Source organism: Phacochoerus africanus, chromosome 2 (genome assembly GCF_016906955.1).
Source record: "Phacochoerus africanus isolate WHEZ1 chromosome 2, ROS_Pafr_v1, whole genome shotgun sequence".
Taxonomy (NCBI): Eukaryota; Metazoa; Chordata; class Mammalia; order Artiodactyla; family Suidae; genus Phacochoerus; species Phacochoerus africanus.
In genome coordinates this window covers 192,991,407-193,007,076 of record NC_062545.1, presented here as the reverse complement: position 1 = coordinate 193,007,076, position 15,670 = coordinate 192,991,407, and the positions used below count along the sequence as shown (strand labels likewise).

At 38.6% G+C, this 15,670-nt stretch overlaps 1 protein-coding gene across 2 annotated transcripts in view; it reads right to left on the bottom strand.

Moving 5' to 3' along the window:
* Window positions 1-15,670, bottom strand: part of SNAPC1 (small nuclear RNA activating complex polypeptide 1) — a 35,668-nt gene that overhangs the window by 9,693 nt on the left and 10,305 nt on the right. The window contains exons 4-9 of one of the 2 annotated variants that reach the window (XM_047767490.1): window positions 13,070-13,229; window positions 12,769-12,909; window positions 12,000-12,104; window positions 5,872-6,030; window positions 3,805-3,873; window positions 3,004-3,066 (exon numbers count right to left, since the gene is read on the bottom strand). In XM_047767490.1, coding sequence (XP_047623446.1) covers window positions 3,004-3,066; window positions 3,805-3,873; window positions 5,872-6,030; window positions 12,000-12,104; window positions 12,769-12,909; window positions 13,070-13,229 — 697 coding nt within the window. The remainder of the gene's footprint in view (window positions 1-3,003; window positions 3,067-3,804; window positions 3,874-5,871; window positions 6,031-11,999; window positions 12,105-12,768; window positions 12,910-13,069; window positions 13,230-15,670) is intronic. The other variant, XM_047767491.1, reaches the window with a different exon arrangement.

The window sequence follows — 15,670 nt, the reverse complement described above, 5'->3', positions numbered from 1 at the left end:
CCTGGTGTTGTGCTGTAGGTCACAGATGTGGCTCAGATCCCACTTGCTGTGGCTGTGGTGTAGGCTGGCAGCTGCAGCTCCGATTGGACCCCTAGCCTTCGAACTTCCATATGCCAAGGTGCAGCCCTAAAAAGATAAAAAAAAAAAAAAAGAAATCTCCCGTTCCAGTTAATCGATGAATCACCAAATGAATCCAACTGAATATGGTTTAGGGAAAAACAAAACACACAAAGATGAGGAAACATTTACAGAAATACTTGTCATGAAGTACTTTACCATTATACCCACTTGCTCAATATGTATCACATGAGATACCCTTTACCTTTACCACAGGAAGAGTTCCCCGTGGCTATCATCATCATCTACTCAACTCAGGTAGAAATTTCCTTGTTAGGTTAAAATGTAGTTGCATGGTTGGGAAATGGAGGGGTAAAGGATAGGTATATTTTTTTACCACCTGATAAGCTATTCTCCTCTTCTAATAGCATTTTATGTTCCTTAGTTAGCACCATGTGTTTCAAGTGGAACTATGCCTGGCTCCACATATAACCATGTGGTCCTAATCTAGTCAAAATGAGTTTCATATCCCCATGGCCATCATGATTTGTTCAAGGATGGGCATATAATCTGTATCATAGCTGATATAATTAAATTTAAACATATTTTCCTAATATGTTTAACTATTAGAAAGGAAAAAAATTCTCCCTTTACACTAAACCTAAAGCTGGGAAAATGCAAGGATGGAGCTGTCACGAACAACACCTGAAGACAATAAAAGCAACATAAAAGGTGAGAAATGGAGGGAAAGTCTAAGGACTTTCTAGTTATATCTGTTAATAAATTTCCTTATTTGCTTAGAGTCCTAACTAATGTAGGAATTTTCAGTTAATGTCACTTGCGTGGTGCAGCTATTAGCAATCGTTTACAAACTACTATGCACTGTATATTAATTGTACCTCAATAATTTAAAAAACCACAACTATGTGATGACAAACTCTTACAATAATTTATGGGGATTATAATTTAGTTGTTTTATTGATTTTTTGAAAAGTATTTCATAATGTCTTCAGAAATACATTAAACAACAATTAGCCTATATAACAGAAACAGTTCTGACTTAAAAGAACTTGGAATAACTCATTCACTCATCGTCCTTGGGTGTTTTCATTCAATATTTTGTACTCAATTTACTTTGGTACAACAAATATATAACACTTAACAATCTATAGTTACATTTAACTTTTTCATTTATTCCTATGAATGGAAAGTTACAGTTTTTTTCCACAGAATAAAGTCATTTTAAGATTTAAAAAAAAAAGGAAAAATATGGGATTAATAATAATAAGCATCTAAGTTTACCAGTCCTATTTCCCAAAACTCCACAAAAATGAGAGTAAGGAACAAAACAGAGGTAACAGGATACAACGCAGCTGTAAGCAAAACAAAAATTCAGAAGTGGGAAAGTGAGTGATAGCTGACTTAACAGAACGAAGAGAACTAAAACCAAACTGCTTGTATTGACGAAGTTACTATAAGGAAAGCTGGTCCAAGTGATCAGAAGTTGGGGGTCATTAGAAATAGATTAAAAATGGGGGAGTTCCCTGTCATGTCTCAGTGGTTAACAAACCCAACTAGTATTCATGAGGATGAGGGTGTGATTCCTGGCCTCGCTCAGTGGGTTAAGGATCCGGCATTGCCATGAGCTGTGGTGTTGTTCGCAGATGTGGCCTGGATTCCATGTTGCTGTGGTTGTGGTGTAGGCAGGTGGCTACAGCTCCAATTCGACCCCTAGCCTGGGAACTTCCATACGCAGCGGGTGCAGCCCTACAAAGACAAAAGACAAAAAAAAAAAAAAAAGGAATAAAAAAAGAAATAGACTGAAAATGGGGGATGTGTGAAAAATCTCCACAGGGAATAGCATTCCATCTCCCAGCCTCAGAGCTGAGCATTGACCTCTTCCTGTAGAAAACAGGTCTGCTCTCCAGAGATGCTAAGCCAGAGAAGCCAAAGGGTGAGGAAGCTAGCATAGCTAAGGAAGGGCATAAAGCCTCCTAATGGAAGCAGGGGTGAGTGAAGCCTCCACAAGGAATGGTGAGCCTGCCGGCAGATTCTCTGTAGGCTCCCAAAACACTGGCAGCTGAGATTATTTACCACTTTCCTCCCAAGACCAGGGAATGGAAGGCTGCTCTCTGGTTAAAATGACAGATCCAAGAAAAAACAATGAGGCTAAAAAGCTCTATGTCCACATAACCACTCTCAAATATGATCTGAGGATCTTCAAACATTTGGAAAAAAATCCGCCAAAATGAAAGAGAACAGAATAAACACAGGAATTCTGGGGGAAAAGGAAAAAACTTCAAAAAACTGTAACATCCTCAAAAAACTGCATCTAGAAAAAAGAATACATTAAGATTCAAAGAACAAGAAAAAAATCTTAGTAATAAAAAAAAAGTCAGCAGAAATAATAAAAATGAATATTATGGTTAGAAGATAAAGTTTGAGAATCTCTCTGAAGCAGAAACCAGAACAGAAAAATAAAAAAGAAAAATTGCAGCAAAGAAATAATACCAAAAAACCCTCAGAACTGAAGGCTATCACATCAAATGGATCTCCACCATGGCGCCAAGTACAATGATGGAAGACCTATATACCAAGTACATTATCATGAAATTCCAGAACTCTGAGGATAAGAGGAAAAAAAAAAAAAAAAAAAAGCCTTCCCACAATCAGGAATATTAAGAAGCTGGAAGACAATAAAGAACAATGGCATCAAAATTCCAGGTAAATGCCAGAAGAAATAACTACAAGAGAAAAAGGTGAAGATAGTTGCCTCTTGAGATGAGAGGGAGTACAGGCCCAGGAAGTGAGACAGCAGGAAGCTATTGGATTATATAAGCTATGCAGTAGTATTAGATTGTTAAACTACATACAGTATTACTTTGATGAAATAACAGAAAAGTATCAAGTAAATTTCTAAATTACCTTATTAAAGAAATAACTTACCTGAACAACAACTGAAAAGGCCTTTGATTTTATTCTTGCTAATGATTCTGCCCTTTCACATCTCTGGAAGTAAAATAAACAGGCAGGGGGAAAAGGTTAAAACAGATCAACATCAGCAAAATTATGAATTCCCAAGGTTCGTTTGTTTTTTTTATCAGAAATAAGATTGGAGACAGAAGGTGGGGCAGGTAAAAGAAACTAACATTTATTGGACACATTTAAGTAGAGATATATAAACATGCACCACATTCTAACAACAGGTGCCATGATAACATCTCCATGGCTACCGATCATTCTCATTCAGGATTTAAGGAGGGTGAATGAATGAAAGACTTGGTCATCAGGCCATTCCCTCCTCAGCTCTCTACGTCCAAGGATGGCTTCTTGCCTCACCCACTAAGATGGATGGAAACTCTGGAGGCGAGAAGCAGTAAACAGTAGCTTGAGCTCCACACTGGCTGAAAGACTGCCAGGACGGGAGAAGAGAGATAGCATTGCAAAAGCCTACCTCTGCCCCTGAAAAGAACCAAGGACACCTTCCACCATCATCCTTTCCTTCCCTGCTGAAAACTTTTAACAGCCTCACTCCCAGTCTCTACTGGAGGGGGTCTTTCACAAGGTTTCCCGTAGAGAACAGACTAGCTCTTCATTGAACCCACGTTATAGAATTTTCTGAGAAATGTATGACAATACTGACTACAGGTTGTTATGTTTAGTACACGGAATCACAACCACACATAAAATGAAAACAATCTAACCAAACTATTGACCCAGAAGCAATCACACGTGAATTTGCCTGACCTCTGATTGTTGTGAATTTCCTTCACTCTTTTCTTCTCCATCTTTAACTTTTGATTTTAAGGGTGGATTCTGAAAGATGAAAAAGTTATATATACACATCTATAATTCAAATTAACTAAAAATTAATTGAAAATCAATCTCACAAACAATGAAAACTGTTTACTTTTAATTACTGAAAAATTAAGAGTGTTTCACAGTACCGCAGCATGGTTCACTTGACACTAAGATCATGTTAATGGAGGTCTCAGAGGAGCTATAAAATTCATCAATAAAATGCCTAACTCCACCTAATGAAGGATAATATCCACTTTATGTGGTGGTGAGAAAATTGGTTTATTCTCCTTTCCTTCAGGTTTTCAAAGGTCTTAATGCTCATTAGAGAGACTTTAAGAGAGAATACTACAGTAGATGTTTACATTAAGTATCCAGGTCATTTGTGCAACCTATTTGTAACACAAAGTAGTCAAACATTCCTTTTTTTTTTTTTTTTTTTGTCTTTTAGGGCCACAGCCTCAGCATATGGAGGTTCCCAGGCTAGGGGTCAAATCGGAGCTACAGGTGCCAGCCACACCAGATCCGAGCCATCTCTGAGACCTACACCACAGGCTCATGGCAACACTGGATCCTTAACCAGCTGAGCGAGGCCAAGGATCGAACCTGCATCCTCAATGGATACTAATCAGATTCGTTTCTGCTCAGCCAAGACGGGAAGTCTGATTCAAACATTCTAAAATGTGCTCTCCTTAAAATAAAGGTGTGTAGAGGAAGCAAATTATTTCTTTCTTCCCAAGGCTGTCATCTCATCAATTCCTTGTTTATCTTCCCTAAAATTCAGTTTTCAGCCATATCCCTTTATCTAAACCAAAAAGAAGCAGTAAATCTTTCTGAAAAATATATAATAATGCCTATCTAACCTTTGCAAAAACACTAACACATCATCAAACAAATACAAAATAATAAATTACTTTTTTTCCTTGGTTTTTTTCCTATAAGTATTTAATAAAATGAGATAGAACAGGAGTTCCCGTCGTGGCGCAGTGGTTAACGAATCCGACTAGGAACCATGAGGTTGCGGGTTCGGTCCCTGCCCTTGCTCAGTGGGTTAACGATCCGGCGTTGCCGTGAGCTGTGGTGTAGGTTGCAGACGCGGCTCAGATCCCGCGTTGCTGTGGCTCTGGTGTAGGCCGGTGGCTACAGCTCCTATTGGACCCCTAGCCTGGGAACCTCCATATGCCGCGGGAGCAGCCCAAGAAATAGCAACAACAACAACAAAAGACAAAAAAAAAAAAAATGAGTAAATTTAGCAAGGCTGGCCTTTAGTTTCCAGAGTAAAGTTCCTCTGGCTGAAAAACCTAATGTGGAATATGGGCAGCTCTAGCATCAGTATTTCGATCTGAAAACTAAAGAGAAGATTAGTGTTGATAAGATTTGTAAATGGATAATCCAAGTGAGGCAGAGCATGTGGCAAACAGAGAAGCATGTGCCCCATCACAATAGAAGCCACCACACAGGTCTAGCTATCCACTGCCATGCAACTTCTCTTAAGAGAAGTTGGATGTCTGGAATTTTAAATCCACAAATATTTAAATGTTGGTAATTAATTCAAAATTTTAAAACAACATTAGGAACAATGCTATGCCAAAAAAAACCAAATAACCCCAAACCAAAAACATATGAGTACAGAATTTGGCCCCAAAACTGCCAGTGTACAACTGTTAGAGAATGCTAAATTATAAAGGCTGTAATAAATCCATGGTATACCAAGATTATTTATTTCTCTATAATAATAAATAGTATGGTGTATGTGTTTGCATATATATAAAATGGATATATTTAATTATATAATTATTACTGTAATTATACATTATATTATTATATATAAAATCCATTTGTATGGTTAAATAACATCACATAGGTAATAACTGCCAAAGCTGAAACTAGAAAAGTAAAACCCTCCAAATCTTAGCTTCAAAGGAGGTAGCCATTAAACAAGGTTGCCTCTCAATGGCATCAACCACATGTAGCCAGAATGCAAATGCAAAGGTGACATGTCAAACAGTTACAAACCTTTCTGTCTTTGTGCCACTGCTGATGCTCCAAAACTATGTTCTTGATATTTTCGAAAAAATCATCCTTTATCAAGCTGAGGGCTTTGTCTGGATTGGATTTATCACCTGAAATTATTTGTTTCATTCTTTGATAATGGTCATGAACATTCAGCATTTCCTAAAAAAGTGAAGATGAGTCCTTTAATTCAATTTTCTCTCTTCCTCCCTTTTTCAGCCACACACACAGCATATGGGTTTCCAGGATTCCCTAATCAAATCCCAGCTGCATCTGCAACCAATGCCACAGCTACAGCAATGCGAGATCCTTAACACATTTAACTGGGCAGGGGATAGAACCAGCAATGACACAGAGGCAAGCTGTACTCATTAACTCACTGTGCCACAGCAGGAACACCCTTTAATTCAAATTTTCAAGGAGAAACTTAAAGGCAAAACTAAAACAAAATAAAATCACTGTTTAAAGTGACAGGTGAAAAGATATAACATACCAAATGCTATTGAAAATAATATACTTATGCAAACTAGTACAATATTATTAATGAAGAGGCTGCCTTCCAAAGGAATGAAATCATTGAATTCAACTCAGCAAACATTAATTAACACACGATATGGAGAGACATGGGGAAAGACTAGTTAACACAGGATTTTGCATTCCTGGGTATAACAAAAATTACTTACAATGTAGCATACCTTTAAATATCACCCCTGATAACTAAGATCACACTTTTATTTTTTATTGTCACATGAAGGATATTTCCTTAATTCTTTATGCTCAGCTGGAAATTCCTAATGACTCTCACCCAATCCTCCAAAGAAGTGTGCTGCACCTTCACAAATCTCAAAGCTCTTATGCCTCGTAACTTCAGTGATAAAATTCAAGATTAAATCAAACAGTGATTCATTACAGCATGGGAGGCATCATTTATTAATTAGGCCTTCCTTTCCCAGAAACTTCCAACCAAATGGACAGGTCTAAGAGGTAAAGAGAAAGAGCATATGGCAGGAGGACTTAGGAATCACGTAAAGCCTGTGCTGGGACTTGGCTCCTCGGTTCAGAGGACAGGAGAGAACTACCGACATTCTATCACACTCGGTCGCTGCAACCTCTGAGTCATCCCCAAGATAGGTTCCTCGATGCACTTCCAGGAGAGTCTCATGGACCGACATCTGTTCAAGGACTCCGAAGTGCTCAGGAATGGTGAGTGCTCCCACATGCAGGAGCCGCAATGCTAAATGGTGTCTAGACATGGGGAGCCCTAACTTTCTACACTGTATGATGGGCTATATTCCCGTTATTTTACATGCACTACAGTACAGGGCAAAGGCCATTAGCTGGATCTGGTTTTGAGCCTGAGTTCTGTCACTTGTGACTTAGAGCAAACCCCTCAGTCTAAGAATCACATTCCACATTTGTACAAAATGAAGTAATGACACTTAACACACTATAAATGTATTAAGTGACCTTACACAAGCGAAAGTATTCTGTATAATATAGAGCACTCTACAAATATCAAAGGTTTAAAAAATAAAAGATAGTGTATGCACCCTGGAGCTTTACACATCTGGACATTCAAATCTAGTGTCTGCATCTTTCTTTATGCAAATTACTTCTCTGAGCCTCAGTTTCCTTGTTTATAAAACTGGGAAAATACTACCTCCTCTGCAGGGTTACTACAAAGATTAGTGAGATAATATACAAAAAATGTCCAGCATAGTTCCTGGCAGATGGTGAATACTCAACATGTAATGCCATTATTATAACTGTCTATTTCTTCATCTGAAGAAATAGGTTCAAAAGTGAAATGATTTTCCGATAGTCATATTTAAGTAGCAGAGTTGGAATTAAAAATCAGATGCCTTAAAAAAAAACTGTAATTATGTATAGTGATAGATATTAACTAGACTAATTGTGGTGATCATTTAGCAATATATACAAATATCAAATCATTATGTTGTATACTAATATAATGTTACCTGTCATTTATACCTCAATTAAAAAGATCAGATATTTTGATTCAATATCCTGTCGTATCCTATTTTATTATGCCTCCTTAACCATAAAATAGAACCAATGAGGAGAAGAGTAATGATTAGAATCCACGTGTACTGACATGAAGACTTAAGAGCATTTGCATGCAGTAGGAAGGAAAATAGGAAAGTATTAAATTTAGGGATTATCAGTGGAAATGGGTCATAAGCTATGCTAGGATGGGAGAAACAGAGCCACTACAAGTATTGAAGGAAAAGGCTCTCAAAGCAGATCTGTGGCAGACCAAAGACACTAAAGTCAGGATGACTTCAGACTACTCCATTCCTAGATGCTTCCAGGAATAAGCATTTCATAGCAAAAAAGCTTAAAATGAAAAAGCGGCATGTTTAAGAAGGGATGTTGAAAAAAATTAACATTCTACCACCAAATTAGCCAACAATCAAAATTACTACCAGTTGGTTCAAATCATCTTCTTTTCATTAGGAGAACATTGATAAGAACAAGGTCTTGCTGTTCTAAAACATCCTCTGGCTCTCTCTTTATAATTCACATCAGTACTTCTCGGCAAAGCTTTTCCGGTTTCCCCAAATCTTTCATTCTCCATGATGGCTATTCCAAACTTTTCTCAGTTTTCAGTTCCATTAGGCGGCCCTCTCTTAAAGCTCAAGCTATCTTGTCTGTTTCCCTTCTGCTTCTTTCTACACAACCAGTTATATGAATCCATTTTCATCATCCCCCCCCCAACTCCCGCCCGCCACCGCCACCCCCCAGTTTCAAAGGAAGCAATCACTGTGCCTTCTCTGCTCAAGGCTAATCGCTCCAACGGGCTCTTGGTCACAGACCCACTACCTCCTCCACAGCATGGACTGTGCTGCTTTCCTCCTACACAAACACTTCCCCCTACACAAGCTCCATAACCCAAACCTAAATAAACACTTTATATCTCTTAAATCTCTAAAACTTTTAAAGGATTCTCCTCTGCCAGAAAGACAAAATACAAATTCCCTCTATTACACAAAGTTTTTTTTTTTCACATTAATTTTTCTACAAAATCTTCTCCCACCTCTTTCTCACTCAGTTATTAGAGGGTAAAGATCCTAATTCTTCTTATAATTCACTAGATGTTTGCAAAAGATGTATTTCTAACCCCAGTTTCACCTCAGACAAGGCCTTTTGCTGTCCGAGAAACAGACACTGCACCCACACCAAACCTTAGCTCCATCACTCCCTTGCTTAATTTCTCTGTGTCTCAGTTTCCTCAACTTTAAATCAGGGATAAAAACACATGCTTAAAAAAAAATTAACGAAATATTAGAAGTGGGGTTAAGACACCTATTTGGCAGGGACGTTGTTAAGGAGGAAAATAATCTACACAAAATATCCTGTGCAGCTCCTGCTCTACACTCTATCTTTAGATATTTAGTAAGCAATTTTCTTCTAACTCAGTTATTGTTAACATTCTGGGGCATGTGAGCCCTTTGAGAATCTGAGGATACTTAAGAGTACCTCAACCCAACCAAGAATCCTCTTTTTTTGTTCTTCGGTCTTTTTGTCTTTTTAGGGCTGAACCCACATTATATAGAGGTTCCCAGGCTAGGGGCCTAATCGGAACTGAAGACACCAGGCTACACCACAGCCACAGCAACGCCAGATCCGAGCCTCGTCTGTGACTTACACCACAGCTCATGGCAACACCCACGAGCTCATCTTTTTACGCTCATCCTTAATCCACTGAGCGAGGCCAGGGATCGAAACCGCAATCTCACGGTTCCTAGTCAGATTCATTTCCACTGCACCAAGATGGGAACTCCCAAGAATCCATTTGCATGGTAACTTTTTCATGAGTTCTGGGAGAAAAGGGGATATATAGACCGCTGTGAGGCCATTCACAGACCCCAGATTAACAATTCTTGCTCAAAAATAAACTATACAGAGCAAACCCAAATGCTTTTGAAAATCAACTGCAGGAGTTCCCGTCATGGCACAGTGGAAAGAAATCCAACCAGGAACCACAAGGTTGTGGGTTCAATCCTTGGCCTCCATCAGTGGGTTAAGGATCCAGCATTGCCGTGAGCTGTGGTGTAGGTCGCAGATGCAGCTTGGATCCTGAGTTACTGTGGCTGTGGCATAGGCTGGTGGCTGTAGCTCCAATTAGACCCCTGGCCTGGGAACCTCCACATGCCATGGTTACGGTCCTAAAAAAAAAGCAAAAAAAAAAAACCCCAAAAGACAAAACAAACAAACAAAAAAACCCTTAATTGCAGGAGTTCCTGTTGTGGTTCAGCAGTAACAAACCTGACTAGTATCCATGAGGATGTGGGTCTGATCCCTGGCCTCACTTAGTGGGTTAAGGATCCAATGTTGCCATGAACTGCGGCACAGGTCATAGGCACAGCTTGGATCCCGTGCTGCTGTGGCTGTGGAGCAGGCTGGCAGCTGCAGCTCCAATTCAATCCCTAGCCTGGAAATTTCCATAAGCCGCAGGTGCGGCCCTAAAAAGACAAAAACAAAAAAATCAATGATGGTGTTCTTTTTTGGTGCAGCAGCTTGGGTGACTGCTGTGGCATGGTTCCATCCCTGGACAGGTACTTCCCTTGTCTGGGAAATTCTGCATGTCATGGGTGCGACCAAAAAAAAAAAATTTCAACTTTCTACCCAAATTAGAAAATCATAGACACAACCTTACAGCTGAACATAGAGAAACATTTGAGTAAATCAAAGTTCTGATCCCTCTCTCACTCCTGATATAGGAAGAGAATGAATAGAGCTGGGGAAAAAAGCATTATCATTTATTAAAAGTTAGAGTTCTTGTTGTGGCTCAGCAGAAACCAATGTGACTAGCATCCATGAAGACACAGGTTCGATCCCTGGCCTCACTCAATGGGTTAATGATCCAGCATTGCAGTGAGCTGTAATGTAGGTCACAGACACAGCTTGGATCCTGCGTTGCTATGGTGTAGGCCAGTGGCTACAGTTCTTATTCAACCCCTAGCCTGGGAACCTCCATATGCTGCACATGCAGCCTTAAAAAGACCAAAAAAAAAAAGTCTACTATGTGCCACAGGCCACTCTCAGCATTCACCTGAGAGTGGCCTGTCTCAATTCTAACGAGTGGATGAAATAAGTTTGGAATCCTCATATTAAAGAGGGGGAAACTAAGGCTCAAAGCAATGAGAAAACCTGACCGAGACCCCACACCACCACCTGCTCACACTCACTGGTGTGCACTCTCAACATATATATAAACTCATTCTTTTGAAAAGGGGATGAATTATTGATTAGAAGGATGTGGCCCTTTAGTGGGTTTTGTTTTTTCTCTCTTTTTTTTTTTTTGGTCTCTTTAGGGCCGAATCCTTTGCATATGGAGGTTCCCAGGCTAGGGGGTCTAATTGGTGCTGCAGCTGCCAGCCTACACCACAGCCAGAGCGACGCCAGATCTGAGCCTCATCTGCCACCTACACCACAGCCCACGGCAAGGCCGGATTCTTAACCCACTGAGTAAGTCCAGGGATCGAACCCAAAGCCTCATGGTTCCTAGTCAGATTTGTTAACCACTGAGCCATGACAGGAACGCCAGGTTTTGTTTTTAACTTCAGGGGAACCCTTCCACTCAGGTAAAACTCAGTATCACTTCTTCACCACACAAAAGAAGATTTTTCTCAGTACTGCACAACTCAAATAAAATTCCAAAATATATTAGATGAAAAAGCTGTTTTAAGACTGTACCTCCTATCCATAATTCTTGACTTCAAATTAGCCTGTTTTCAGTGGTGGGTTTTTACATAAGCATTGTAAAAAGGAATTTACATATTGCTCAAATTAATAAAAAAGTAAAATCACTTTAAATTCTAGTTTTATGACCTATCTAAAGTCAAATACAAACTCAGTATTTAAATCTAAATCTTAAGTCTAAGTCCGGCCTTCTAAATCTTTTTGTTTCTCACTGTGTTTCAAGATTTATTCCATAAATTTTGATATATTAGGGTGTAGTATTCTTGGCACTTTAGAGAAAGTAAGAGCATTCAATAATTGGTTAAAAGGATGAGAAAAGATTCCAATATCCAAGAGATGAAGGTATAGCCTCAATATAGAGTTAACAATAAAACAATTTTTAAAAAATTTCAAGAAAAAATTACCTCTAGTACATCAGAAGTGATAAGTTTCATGACACGATCATTTGGGTCCTTAAATTCTTCTGTAACCTCCGCTCTCTGAATTTTCTTCTTCATTCTGTATGACAACTAAATAATAATGAATTTCTTTTAAAACAGATGGCTTTTAAAGGATATTTTTTAAGTGCTGAAATAAGCAGGCCAGCAATAAAAATTGTAAGTAAATGTGGATTTAAAAAAAGCAGCTCTAAGCATATATTTATTAAATATTCCATTTCTCAGAGACTACTGAAATAAATAAGTCTATATGCTTATAAATTCAGATGAAACTCAGAGAAGTTACATGATTTGCCAGCTGATGGCAGAACCAGAACTAGAATCTTTCAAGTGCTCTTTCAATCCAGTGTCTGAAACTGTCACAAGATTGAAGAAATATGTATTTTATTAATGCAAGTTTCAACTTTTCATGAAATGACATCAAAGCCCCTTGGTCCTCTTTCAGTAGCCTCTCTGATGTTTGAATAAAGGAGTAAGTAAATGCAGATACCCAATCTAATTTCTTCTTCCAACGATCTGCTTACTAGATGGTATCCAAAAACACTACATTTATAAAAAGAGACTGAATTTTTGTTTGGAAAAAAAAAGTAATCAGAAAGTACTTTCTCCTATTTTAAGAAGCCTACAGTACTGGAAACTATATAATATTCTTCCCACTTTCTGGAGACTGAGACACTTTAAGGACAATGAAGCATTATTTCCCATTTTGGAAGACAATCTATTTTAGATAACATACCAATTTAGGCATGGCTGCAAAGTGAAATGCTCTGTCTAGTCGAAGCTTCCTAAAAATATAAGCTGCATCAAAATGTTGTGCATTTATCAAATCTTGCTGAAATTTTAAAATTTCATCCCAATCCTTCAGGGCGACTCTAATCTGCAAACGAAAGAAATAAAGGTGTGAGTAAATGTAAATCTTTTTTCACAAATGTACTATAATTTTGAAACACTGGGATTTCTATTTAAATCAGTTTGTTGCGGAAACATTGTACCTGTTTCATATTTCTGCTGGAAGAAAACAACTCACCAACTATTACCTTTTGTTTAGGTTGACACAGTTGGGCGTTATATAATCCATAGAGTAGATATAAAGCACCAACTCTGATCTGGAAGGCATATGGAGGTAGAAAATATCGCCAAGCCAAAGCCAAAGCTTCTTTTGTAAATGTGTTCTTTTCTAAATGTCTCATTTTGCCACTAGAAAATAAAGAGCAAATATATTGTGACTGTGAAAAAATAGTAGAAGAGGTATAGACTTGTTTAAATAGCAGCTGCTAGAAAGTGGATGGGCACACCACGTCTGTTCCCTTCATGATTCAAGTATGAAGACCTAATTTTCGGCTGTGCTTCGTATTACACTGAGGCACAGGCATCCACCAGGTAAACATAATGCATCCTCCTAAAATGTAAACCTTACTGCTGAACTGGGGAGCAAAAGGAGTGGGGTTACAAATGATTACTGGTTAAGAATCTAAAATATTTAATATATTAAAATAGGCTACAGAATTTACAGAATAAAATACAAAATTACAGAATAAAATACAAAAGTGTAAGCACTTGGACAACAGGGACTGCCCTGGAAGGTATTATGCTAAGTGAAATAAGTCAGAGAAAAGACAAGTCTCGATGATCTCACTTATGCATGTAATCTAAAAATCAAAAGAGCAAACAGGAACAGGAGTTTCCGTTGTGGCTCAGAGGGTTAAGAACCCAACACAGTGTCCATGAGGATGCAGGTTCAATCCCTGGCCTTACTTAGTGGGTTAAGGATCTGGCATTGCCACAAGGTGCAGTGTAGGTCTCAGATATGGCTTGGATCCAGTGTTGCTGTGGCTCTGGTGTAGCCTCAGCTGCAGCTCGGATTCCACCCTTAGCCCAAGAACTTCCATATGCAGCAGGTGTGGCCATAAAAATTTTTTAAAAATTAAAAATAAAAACAGACATAAATACAGAGAGCAAAGTGGTGAATGCCAGAGAAGAGAGGGATAGAGCGGTGGCCCAATAGGTGAAGGGGATTATGAGATACAAACATCTAGTTATAAAATAAATAAGTCACGGGGATGTAATATACAGCATAAGTAATAAAGTCAATAATACTTTAATAATTTTGTATGGTGATAGATGGTTACTGGACTATTGGTTGGTCATTTGTAATATATTTGACTACTGGATCACTATGTTGTACATCTGAAACTAACATAATACTGTAAGCCAACTACACTTCTTTTTTTTTTTTTTTTGGCTTTTTGCCATTTCTTGGGCCGCTCCCGCGGCATATGGAGGTTACCAGGCTAGGGGTCTAATCAGAGCTGTAGCTGCCGGCCTACGCCAGAGCCACAGCAACACCAGATCTGAGCCACGTCTACAACCTACACCACAGCTCACAGCAACGCCAGATCTTTAACCCACTGAGCAAGGCCAGGGATCGAACCCACAACCTCATGGTTCCTAGTCGGATTCGTTAACCACTGTGCCACGGTGGGAACTCCATACACTTCATTTTTTTAAAAATGTGCATTTTAGTATATGATGGAGATTCTCCCAATGTCCTCAGGAGTCACACTAATCCTAATTTGTTCTTTGTTCTTTTTTTTTTTTCTGCTTTTTAGGGAAGTTCCCAGGCTAGGGGTCAAATCGGAGTTACAGCTGCTGGCCTACACTGCAGCCACAGCAACGCAGGATTCCAACCCACTAAGCAAGGCCAGGGATCAAACCCACAACCTCATGGATACTAGTGGGATTCATGTTTGCTGTGCCCAATGGGAATTCTAATCCTAATTTGTTCTTGAGACTCTTAGGTGAAAAAGTTAGAGAACCACAGTACAATGTGACCCACCTCCTCCTCCCTGTTTTGCAGGGCAAAACTCACCAACATAAAGAGCAGGGTAGAAAAGCAGATTCCATCATACTTCCAAAGCCTGGGCTCTTCAAGTAATAAATATACTAAAAGAATGCGGAACACCTATTACAGTACTGGCAACCAAGGCACTTTCGAAAGAAAATCTACCTTTCCTCAGGTGCTCTCTTAATTGTTTTCTCATTTTAGTTCCTTCCTCATTAGCTAAAAATTAGCGTAGTCTAGCAAAATTTTTCTAAACAGCCAATTTTCCCAAGGGGGGTACAGTGAAAAATCATGGGTTTTAGAAACACTAAAACACATTGGTTTCAGTATCTGCTCTACCACTTATTAGTTGTGTAATCATAGAAAAACTACTTGACCTTAAACCTCAATTTCCTCCTCTATAAAATAAGGATAATTAGTGATCCCAGAGTTGTTCTATGGGTTACATACAGCTATAAATGCATTACAATTAGCAGCCATTAAATAAAATAAGTTCCTCTTCTTTGATTAACTGTATAACAAACGGTTCTCCAGCCTGCATCCCTTGCAATGTACAAACTACACAAGTAATTATTTTACACTAACAAAGAAAAAAGGGAACATTTCCATTTTAATCACAAGGACTCATTCAATTATTTAACCTTTCCAATATTGTATATACTATGCTAATAGATACCAGATTCATCCGGTCACTGTCCTCACAGAGCTCAGTCTAGTGGAAGGAAAATAATTTTTAAAATAATAATAATGAATATTTATTAAGCACTTAAGAGTGCACTTAACATATATTAGCTCA